General features: G+C 41.0%; 1 protein-coding gene across 1 annotated transcript in view; it reads right to left on the bottom strand.

Moving 5' to 3' along the window:
* Positions 1 to 11277, bottom strand: part of POLQ (DNA polymerase theta) — a 57402-nt gene extending 46125 nt beyond the window's left edge. Inside the window, exons 1-5 of the mRNA XM_079305241.1 lie at positions 10668 to 11277; positions 6929 to 7111; positions 6069 to 6199; positions 4488 to 4644; positions 560 to 668 (exon numbers count right to left, since the gene is read on the bottom strand). Of these exons, the coding sequence (XP_079161367.1) occupies positions 560 to 668; positions 4488 to 4644; positions 6069 to 6199; positions 6929 to 7111; positions 10668 to 10863 (776 nt within the window). The 5' untranslated portion in view covers positions 10864 to 11277. The remainder of the gene's footprint in view (positions 1 to 559; positions 669 to 4487; positions 4645 to 6068; positions 6200 to 6928; positions 7112 to 10667) is intronic.
* Positions 11278 to 11869: the final 592 nt, after the last annotated feature.

Consider the following 11869-nt stretch of genomic DNA (forward strand, 5'->3'; position numbering starts at 1 on the left):
TATTCCCCAGTGTCGAACCAATTGTGCTAAAGGCAAGAAAACATGCAACCACTAGGCTATCACACATTACAAGCAAAAGCAGAGCTCACCCTGAGCAGTGCTAACTAAGCAGACTAGAGACATATCCTCTAAGCCTTCTGATCAATTCACCATGCACAAGTTAACAGTATGCCCACTCTTCCATCACACCAGAGAATTCCAGTAGGATAATTACACCATTTCATGAAGCACTGAAAAATTAGGCAAGGCACATCTGCTAGCTAAACTGTTTTTAAAAAAATCGGCTAAAGAAGTAAATTTAAGCTTCAGCCTTACTTCTTTTCCTGAAAGGATAAATCCCATGGTAGCACACAAATTGAAAACCCTCTTTTCCTCATGGTTTAACTAAAATGGCAGGCCATTGAAAAGTGCTATGATGAGATCTTAATAAACAAAATAGTCAAAGTCATCACTCTCATAAAAACCTTGGAACTAACCCAAATTTCCATTCACACAGAGAACAAATATTTAGAGTCATCAACTATTTAGCATTAAAAGATAAACATCTCAGTCTACTCACTTTTTTGCTATCTTCTCTGTAACATATCTCACTTTGGTCAGGAGGAGTTCCAGCAGGTATCCTCGATGAGAGTCTCCCAACATGTGCAACTCATCCACAACCACTACTCCTGATAAAGAAAAGCACTCAGGTCATATCTGACAAACCTCCAAACTAAGAACAAATAGCCATGATCCTTCCACATTCCATATGATGAACTGAAATTTGTATACAAAAATCCATCTATGCTTACCAACACCACAATAGCTTCCCTCTGTCACTGATAGAGACAAATCATGATGGAAGTCATGACATTTCACACCTACCACAATCACACATACACACACACAATCAGCTTTTAAAAAATAAAAATAAATAGGTTGATTGTTAGTCTAGACACCACACAAAACAGTATTGCAACATCTATACTGTAACCTCCTTGCAAGTTAAAACCGTCAGGCTTCAGAGTATCTGGAAAGGAAAATTCCAGTACCCAAATGAGCTAATAAAAAATTTTGTTGATATCGCTGTCTCAGTTAAAAACATAATTTTTTACTAATGCAGTAATGTCAGGAAAAAAAAAAACAGGAGCAGATGTAATGACACCAGCAGAGTCTGCTTCGTATTAAATTGCTCTTCGTTAACCAAACCTGAACGAGCTCTATCATTTAGTTTTGGCTTTCTAATGAAAAAAAATGTTTATGTGACAGCATTGTTGCCCTCCTACCTCCTGCAAATGACTTTTTAATCTATTAATGACCTCCATCAAAATTTCAAGGTGTGTAGAAATATCTAAAAGAATAACATCTACAAAGGCTTCTGAATATCAGCAGCTAGACATAACAGACCAGACTAGGGTGTTTCCTGAGGAGAAAATACAGAGCCACTACTACTCAGACACCCAGTGCACCTCCTGCACACATCTCAGCAGCAGTATATACCCCTTCTGGCCAGCTGACAGGGTCCCAGGGATATGAAGTAGGAAAAAGCAAGATTAAACAAAAAAAGCAGGGCACAGAGGACACCATGCTTCATTAGCTCTGTGGCTGTGGAATTTTTTTTCTTCTTTGGTGCAGCTATGTAATATCTTTTTGGTAGGGCTAAAATAGCAGGAGCTTAAGGGCAAATCTGACTTTATATTATCTGTCTCAATGCTATTTTTCCTTCTCTTTTTTTTCTCTCCTTCCTACATATGTTCCTTCTCTCTCCGTCTGTTTTCTCCCTCCTTCTTTTTCAAGCCACTTAAGTTAGAAAAGAGTGCTGCACTTCTTCATCAGCCTCTTTTACAAACTCCCACCCATCCAGCTCCTCTGTCTTCCTGTACTTCATCTATTCTGTGCTTACTTGTAAAAAATGGCATATCATTGGTCACCAAATACTTATTTGTTGAGCTACCAGAAAAAGCTTCTTCCAGCTTCCCCATACAATCTTCCAGAGATGAGACAGGACAGTTTAAACAGATACCTACCAAAGTAAAATTCATACAAATCACTTCAGATTTTCATCATACTAAATAGGTACTGAAAATGAGGCTAGACTCAGTCTGCTGTTTCTGTCTGCAAATAGGTGTATCCCTAGAAGACAGCTGAACAAACCTATTAAAAAGTACCTGAGAGCTACCAGCCACATTTACTGTAGAATAACTAGGTTGTTTTAATTCGCCATCCTGTTTAAAACTAAAAAGTCCTGAATGAAAAGGGAGGACTTTATTTTTTTAAAATATAATTAAGCTAGTAACATTTTAATTTCAAGTTTAAATTACAAAACAAACATCACAATGGCACATTACAAATCCATTCCCAGCTGACACACTGATAAAGCAGCAGATTCTTCTCTAATAATTTTCCTGAATTTCTTTAGCATCAGTGTCAAGAGGCTGAACAAGAGGAATATCATCTCCTCTGTACCACATTATATAATAATGAGCAACACAGCATTGCTATTAACTGTTTCATACATTCTGGCAGGCAAAGCATTTGAGTTTTTCTCAATTTCCAAAGACAACATGGGCTATCAGCATAGGGTTGACATCAACATAAAGGAACTGCTCAGGCTTGAGATGGAATACAGCCAGGATTGCAGTCATGTCCCAATAACTAATCTCAAAAGATAAAACACCCTTGTTACAAACTGGTCTAAATTTAAAATTAATTAGAAGACAAGGTACAATTTTGCAGTTTCAGATAAGCTTGCTTTGGGTGACAGCTATATTGGTATTTTCAGTTAATACCCATATTTTACAGCTTTTATGAAAATTTACCTTCAAACAGAAAACTTGTTCCTTTCTTACATAAAGATGACTTTAAAAAAATCAAATTTAATTTAAAAATTAATGCCAGAGAAGCATATAAAGGAAAAAAAGCATTTTATCCTTATTTCTGTTATATGCCATATTGGGGCATAAGGGAAATGAAGGTTTGCAGCAGAGGTATTTTCAAATGGTGAAAGAAAAACATGATGCTTTAAGGAGGCATTGGTATTGAGAACACATATTCAAACTCAAATCTTGTAGTCACTTGGCTGCTTATATTTAAATTACTATTTTCAATTACATTCATCTTCAAAAGCGCAACAACATGTAGGGAATAAATGGAAGTTCCAACCACAGGGATTTGGTGTATCTCTAGCTTCTGAAAGATGATATCATTAAACAATGCATTTAAATATACTGAGTATGCTTCCAAGGCACACAAGCCAAAAGAAAGTTGTTTATCCTGACCCCACTGTCTACCTTGTGCTGGTAGTACAGCTTGTACAGTGTGGTGACAGAAGACCAAACTAACCCTAGTTTAAACAAGCAAAAAACCCTTAAACCAAGTAGCCATATATTGAAATAAATAACAGGCTTTCTTCCAAGTGAAGGGATAAAGATACACATTCAAGAATTGAGCTGGACTGCAGGAACCTTCATTTGAATGAGTTTAAAATGCTGCACAACAGTCACCCACTCATCTTCCAGCCCACTGGCAGTCTCCAAAGCATTCATGGTGATTCAGCTGCTATAGATGTTATCCCATGATCTCACACTCTGAAAAAATCGGCAAGGTCTTATTTCTCATTTTCTCTCTGAAAAGCTCTCTTGCAGCAGAATATAATGGTACCAGATGCATGCAGAACAGGGATTTCAAAGGTGGAGGTCTCAGAGCAGTTCAATCTTCAACTATTTTTGCAATTTCTATATTCTTAAAATAGTAACCAGCTATGTTACAGAACAGGGTGAAGATGAGAAGGATTACTGTATAAAACATAACTGGGTATAGCTTTCTTGATCAGAGAAAAAAAAGAGAATAACAAACTTCTGATTGGACTAGGAAAGCATGTCTCTCTCCAAGTGTACACGGAAACACTGGGCTTCTTCAAGTTTTTATCTCATCCTCATACTTAATGAATATTTTCATTATCTAGAGGCCATCAGGGCCACAGTGACCTAGAAGCCAGTACTACAGAAATGAATGGCACAGCCCTCTCAGTCACCATGCCTACCCAGAGGAGCACTGTGTATTCATTCCACTTGTCTGGATCCAGAAGAGCACAGAATGTAATTCCTTCTCTTCCTCAAACTAAATGAAGATAGATCTTAGATTCCAAAGTCTGTCTAAAACAAATGAACATAATACATTCCTGAATTTAAACATATCTCAGAACTTGAATTCGGTTTTATTGATTAGAGAACAGCTTCTAGCCATGGGAATAATTTTTAAAAGCAGCTTGCCATCCATTTGAGACAAACCACAGTCTGCAGCTTCTACCTACTCATCCCAGTTGCTGAGCTACATAGAACAGTGCTGACAGTCCTGCTAAATCCAAATAAGAGGTTCTCTGGAAGAAGAAAATTGCTGTACATTTCTATATGGTACATCTGTCACATACAGAACTTGGAAAATTCAAAGTGATTTCACGTTTACTAAGAATATGCAAACCCCACAAAGGTTAAGTTATAGTATTTTACCCAATGAGTCCATTTTGTTTTCTTCTATGAGCCTATTGATTAGTCCATTGGCTTTCTCAATGGTGCAGACAGCAACATCCAGAGCAGAGAAATGTCCAGCTGGAGCCATGCTTCCCATGTAGCCTTCAACTCTCACATCCACCCCCTGAAACAGGGCCTGTTTTCCAAGTATACAGAACATCATGCCAAGGTTACAACTCTGGTATTTGATCAATGCCTGCTGGAATCACATAAAAACCTGCACTCTACATCTACAATTTCTAGTAATTTTAATGCAAACTAATCAGATTAAAGCCATATCTCAGCCAGTTAGTGACACTTCTTTTTCCCACTGTCATTTTTTATTTCCAAAGCAGACACCACAGAGTACACGTCACACACAAGGCAGTGTACGTAACTGAGTAAAAGATGAGGACCTCTGCCTTGGATAAGAAGATTTAATAGTAAAAATGCTAGGGAACACACAGTGCAACAGCTTGTAATATGTACAAAGTTACATATCTATTGTACGTGTACATGTATATGGCTTATGTTTAAAGACACCTTCCTCTTGAGAAGTTGGGCAAAAGCCAAACATGGAACTCCAAACACAGTGATAACACATCTCACATTGAAAACCAAGAAACAACTCCTCTTCCAGGTCTCCTTACTGGAGTGCCAAAGCTTTGATACATCTCACACCGGCAGTAACAAAAGATACAAATATTTGGACCTCACAGGTAGGTCACCTTTTGAGTTCAACTCTGTGCAGCTACGGCCAAACCTCATGCCAGGAGTAACAGAACAGAGCACTGATAATCCTCCAGTTTTACAAGATTAAAGCAAAACGTGCCTCCATTATCGATCACTACAAAGCATCATTTGCACTTAGTTTGTAGGATTTCCAAGCAATTTGTAAAGTTAAGATAACACCTCAGTTAATGAGCAACCAAACTCTCTTAACTGCTAGAAACTATAACAAAAGTGCCTGCTGGGTTTGGATTTGGTTTTAGTCATTGTCCAAACTTAATGGCAACAATGTTTGATATGAAAGTCCTTCAAGAAAAAATATTTATGTCTTGAAGAGTGCTCCCATTTTAATTTTAATTTTTAAATAGCTGGGGTGAGAAAGCCAAGACATAACCATATTCTAGCATAAAAAAAATTAGCAAAGTCAAAGTGAAATCAAATGCACAAAACTGTGGTGGAATACCCCAAGGAAAGCTAAAATACACTTTTATCTTTTAGATAACATTTACACCTTCCCTTTGTAATTTTCCTAACATGGTATTTCATTAGAGAATTCATTTAAATTTTGGAGAGTATTAAATCAGTGAATAAACACAAGTAACAATGCTTTAAAAGTTAAAGCTGAAATTAAAAGGTTTAATCGACTCTGTAAAATTTTTCTAAGTTTACCTTTCTGGCTAAAAGTTTCATTTTTTTATCTCCAACTTGGAGCAAATTTTAAATTATGTACACCTTCTTTTTGAAAAACTCAGCAATATTTTTTCCCCTAAAATCCCTGCTTTTGCATTTGTTTAAAGAAATGTGACCTAACAACTACTACCCATAAATTTACCCTCCTTGAATGCTACTTACCTGCAGGTAACTCTTCTTCTCCTTGGCCACAGAGACAAAGGGAAGGATGAGAAGAGCTTTTTTACGAGTCTCCAGGACTCGCTTCAAAATAAGCAATTCTGCAACAAGAGTCTTTCCAGCACTGGTAGGAGCTTGGGGGGAAAGAAAAAATTGGGGTTTGTGTTTATTTAATTTTTAAAGTTTTAAAAAAATAAATTCAAGGAACAAGCATCACTAATCTAGCAGAGAAACAAGTTACTGGAGAGCCTGGGATGGGACTCATCAGTTGATGTCTCTCGCCCACAACCACATTTGCAGTCACCCCTATAAAGAATCAAGAAGACTAAAAATCACCCGCCTCTCTTCTAAGTTCTTCATCCTCTCAGTCCTGCTCTAGAACCTTTATCCTATGACGGGCAGACAAGCAACTGTCATTTCCCACAGATTTCAAGTCCACCAGTCCTACTTCTCCTTCTGCACACACACCCCACACACAATATGTGATGAGAAATGATAAATGGACTGAAAAAAATTAATAGCAAATAATATTCTCAGAAGTCTGTATATCTTCAATTGCTGATAAATTCAGCTCCTAGTTGACAGTCGGTAATAAGAAAGAGTCACCTTTAGCTGACTCCTAATTATCAACTTCTAAAGGAACTTTAACAGAGAAAATGGGACAAAAAGTCTCTCTTCACATCTGGAAAGGAGACCATTAAGTCAAGTATGAGGTACAGCAATGAGACAGATCTTAAGATGACTCATTAAGGCAAAGAGGATCTTGACCTTTCTAGCTGCCAGATCCAAATGTTTCAGCACCAGTATGTCCTTGTAAATGGCAGCGGAAAAACTGAGGGGACTAGTTTTGTGTGTTTGCATACCTGAGTAAACGAGGTTCTTCCCTTCCAGAACTTGTCCAAGCATCAGGCATTCAGCTTGCCATTCAAACATCTGCACAACTCCCAGACTGTGGTATTTCTCCAGAACTGCTTTGGGAAGACCCCAACTTGCAAGCAGCAGCTTGTCTACTTGATCTTCAGGAACATTTACCTGCTGATACTGCCCTTTGGAAGGAAAAAATAAAATTAAAATTGAAAAAGTCAAGCATCATCTTTGCATCTGAGGTCACTTAGGTTATACACCTAAACATTAAACTTCTGTACAAACTCCTGCATTAACAAGAAAAGGCAATAAACTATCTGGCTTATATTTTTCACTATTTTGTGTGGATGGTTCACCACTTCTCTTAACTTCTGACTTTTTTTTTTCAATTTTTCCTCCTGTAGGATTTTCTACATTCAATTAATTCCTTCACCAAACTCTTGCCCTGGTATTTGATTTTTGAAACAGAGCAGTCATTACCAAATATATGGTCAAAGAGAGCTTCAGCACTGATTAACATAGCATTGCAATGTACTTGCCATCTTGTCCTTGCCCACACTATTTCTCTTTTAAGTTACTGCCACTGAGATTTCAGTAATTCTCACTGATTACTGCCAGTGAGAACTACCCAGTATTTTTTGTTTTACAGATGAATGAAAACCACAACCTAAAACAAACAAGTAGCTCAAGCTATTCTGGACAGTGTGTCATATTTCAGTTTATTAACACTGATTAGTATCTTCACAACACTGACAGTTCCTCTAGCTTAATTAAGTTCCTTGTTGATTATTTCTTGTCTTAGTAACCCTAAACAACTTTGTGCTGACTACAGACACTGCCTCATTCCTCTCCTTCTCCTCCCTTTTTCCAAATCATTAAGAAAATTCAAGCTTTTTGTCCTATTCAGGTTTCTGATCCACAGGAATGTCTCCCCTATCACCCAAAAATATATAGTTCTTGTAAAAGTATTTTGTGAAAGACCTTGTGAAATTGAGATGAAAACCAAGTAATCATGTGTATTGCCTCTAGAAGAATGAACTGTTCTTCTGCTGCTACATTCAAAAAATTCTAAAAGAAATTTCCCACCATTGATGACAGTATAAGGGCAGGCTAGATTAATAATACCAGCCTGCATAAGCAACCAACATTTTTTCTCTCATCACTCTAAAAATTTCAACTGTTGCCTTGAGGTTAACCCCAACTTAGGCTGCCACTGCTGCATGGTCAGTCTCCTCTACAAAGCTTTGCTTCACTTTGTATAATCAAAGTACCATAAAATACTGAACAAAAATTTAGCACCATTGGGAGAGAACAGAAACACACTACAAAGCAAAACAGACTTCCCAAGGGGAATTCAGAGGAGACCAGAATTGTCTGTCCTAAACTGTGGTGGTGGTGGGCTGACCCTGGCTGGATACCAAGTGCTACCCAAAGCTACGCAAAGCCATTCCCCTCCTCAACGGGACAGGAGAGACAAAATACAATGAAAGGCTGATGAGTGAAGAAAAGGAAAGAGCAAAATCACCCACCAATTACCATCATAGGCAAAACATTTGACTTGGGGAAAATTAATTTATTACTAATCAAATCAGAGTAGAATAATGAGAAATAAAGAAAAATCTTAGAAACACCTACCCCCTACTCCTTTCTTTTCAGGCTCAACTGTACTCCCAATTTTCTCTACTTCCTTCCCCTCAGGAGCACAAGTGGACAGGGAATGAGAGTTGTAGTCAGTTCATCACACATTGTCTCTGCTATTCTTTCCTCCTCAGAGAACACCTCATACTACTCCCCTGCTCCAGTGTGGGGTCCCTCTCAGAGGAGACAGCCCTCCATGAACTTCTTCAATGTGAGTCCTTCCCACAGGCCATAGTTCTTCACAAACTGCTCCAGTTCATGTCCCCCATGTGGTCACAAGTCCTGCCACCAAACCTGCTCTAGCGTGGGTTCCTCTCTCCACAGGAGTCTGCTTCAATAGAGGATTCCCACAGGGCCACAGCCTCCTTTGGGCATCCACCTGTTCCAGCATGGGTTCCTTCATGGGCTGCAGGTGGATCTCTTCTCCACCATAGACCTCAAAAGGCTACAGGTGGATGACATCTCTGCCTCACCAAGGTGGCAGCAGGCAAACCTCTGCTACAGCATCTGAAGAACTTCCTCCCACTCCTTCTTCACTGACTTTGGTGTCTGCAGGTTGTTTCCATCACATATTCTCACTCCTCCAGCTGCAGTTGCCACTGCAAAGGCTTTTTTCCCCGCTTCTTAAATACATTATCCCAGAGGTGCTGCTGTTGATGGCCTTGGCTAGCAGCAGGTCACTTTTGAATCTGGCTGCATTGGCTCTATCCAACAGACAGGAAACTTCTGGAGGCTTCTCACAGAAGCCACCAGAATCTTATAGTCCCCCCAGTTGGCATGCAAATAAATACAGTGACTAATATGGCAGAATTAGGATTCAGAAACATAAAAAACCCTACATGATGGGACCTCAAGCCTTTTCCCTAGTATTAAAACAAACAAATTTCACGTAAAAAATGGAAAGAATAAAGGATAATGTAATTTGGCTGTTTAAATAATATCTTTAGATTAGCAGTGAACATGTTTGGAAACTTGTGGCTTAGAGATCTATGTACAGAAGTATACCTGTGACACTAGCCTTTTTTATTTGCTAACACAATGCTAAGAAACAGTCAGAATTGGGAAGATATAAACTGCTGGTCAAAAGCATTAGGTATTAGATTTCTCAGAAAGAAAGCCGTTCCAGAGGGCGGGGCCAGTTAAACACAAGAGTGCTGCCTATTGAATTGTCTTTGGGGAGCTGACTGTGGAAATGCATACATTTGCCTTGCTCTGTTCCACTTGCAAAAATGACAGATTTGTATCTTGCAGAGCATAATCACATCAGTTAGAAGATGTGACATGACTGGAGAAGAGACTGAGAAATGTATATACTTTAAAATGTTACAGAAAAATCACAAAAGAGATGAAATTGCAAGACGCTTTGTAAATATCTTGATTTAAGATGTTGTATGCAATCTCGACGCTGTATACGTCTTGATTTCTCTCTTGATTCAAGAGCACAAGAAGCTGGTAAAATGTATGTATGGCATCTAGAAGCACCACTTTAAGTGGCTCTGTCTGGCAGCAGGAGCACTTGACATGACACCTTACCACAAGATGTTTATACAAAATCTTGTATATTGCATACAGAAATATATTGTGTACACTTCTTCTGTATTCTATATGTATTCTTTGATCAATTTCACAACGTCGGTAAACAAACCTTGCCTGGCATACCAAGGAGAACGGACTATGCTGATTGTTGTATTAGGGCAGCACCTAGAGACCAAGCCAAGAATAAAGCTCACTGTTACACAACACACTGAATGCCCCCATCTCAGAACTGTGCACAAAATGCACATTTTCTTATTTTCTTTCTCGACTGCGCAGTGAAGGGTGCAGGAAATCCTTCGACCACCACCCTGCTAACACAAGCACGTACTCGGCTGCAGCCGGTGCCCTGGAGGGAGGAAGGAAGGGGCAGCGACGCCCCCGGGGCCAAGGGCCAAAAGAGGGGCCGAGAGGGGCTCGGAGGGTCCCGGGCCCCTTTCAGCAGCGCCCCGCCGCCCCCCGGGGTAGCCCAGCTCCCCCTTGCCCAGCATATTCCGACCCGCCGCGCTGCACGACCGAGGGGAAGGCGAGAAGGGAAAGAAAGGCTGCGCTCTCCCGCGCCGGTACCTGCCGAGCCGCTGCGGCGCAGAGAGAGGTCGAGGCCGGGCGGGGGGCTCAGCACAGCGGGGCGGGGAGCGGCTGGGCTGGGCGGCACAGCCCGCCGCGGCCTGCGGGAGCCGCCTCCGCAGACCCCCGCGGACGAGGCTGCGGCGGCACCGCTCCGGGTGACGCCGGAGCCGCCGCCATCTTCCCGCCGCGCCATTCAAACCCAGCCCCGCCTCGGCCGGCGGGGGGCCGGCCTCGGGCCGCGGCCCCTGAGCGGGCGGGAGCAGGGAACGGGCGTTCCCGCTACAAACCGGGCACGCCGGCACGCCCGAGGCGTGCGGCCACCGCCGAGGAGGGGGTGTCTTTGTACAAGCACCGGGCTTACCTGAGGCGGCGATCCGAGCGCGCAGTACGCGTGCGGCACTCGCGCGGTACCGGTGACAGGCTGAGATAATTAATGAAGCTCTTCTTCAACGAAACAAGGCTTACCTTGCAGAGCTAAGCAACAGGAGAGGGCACACAGGACAAACAGCCTCGTTTGCTGCTTCTAATGTCTCTGACGCCAAAATAGCTGTTTGAGATTCTAAAAGACTAGCAACGTGAAGATGAGGAGCAGTTCTACGAAAATTCTGCAGTACCCGAAAAACGAATGTCTTTGTCCACCACCCACAGAAATGTTAAGAAGCATTGTATCAAAAAATAAGGCTTTTCGAAGTTGCTTTTAATTTCAATTGAAGAAAGCATACTGAACTTCCCAAGAATAAGGACAGCAAAGAGTGAACATTGAAAGCAGGAGTAAACACAGTTACTTCCTGTAATGAATGAGCGCAATGGGCCATGTTGGATCAAAATCAAATTTATGATTTATTAATTACAGAAAGCAAAAAAAGCAAAGATCAGCGCTGGGCGACAGGGGAGTCCCATCTCCACCAACTGCCGCGCCTTCAGTCTCTTTGTTCACCCTTTTTAAGCTGTACGGCTTCCGGGTTACGTATTCTTTCTCGAGTGTCTCTGCGCATGTGTCTCCAGTTGCCAGGGGGTCTTTTTCTGCCTCCTGGTGGTCGAGAGATGAAGATGAGCAGTCTTCCTCAGTCTTGCCCTTGTGACCCCTTTCCTTTTAAGGTTATCTTCTTGACCTCCTGGAATTCAAGACATCTTGCAAAGCAGTAAATGATTATACAGGCGCCAGGAGTCTTTAACCACATTCTGATTTTACAAGCCCC

This window comes from Erithacus rubecula (genome assembly GCF_903797595.1).
Source record: "Erithacus rubecula genome assembly, chromosome: 1".
Classification (NCBI taxonomy): domain Eukaryota; kingdom Metazoa; phylum Chordata; class Aves; order Passeriformes; family Muscicapidae; genus Erithacus; species Erithacus rubecula.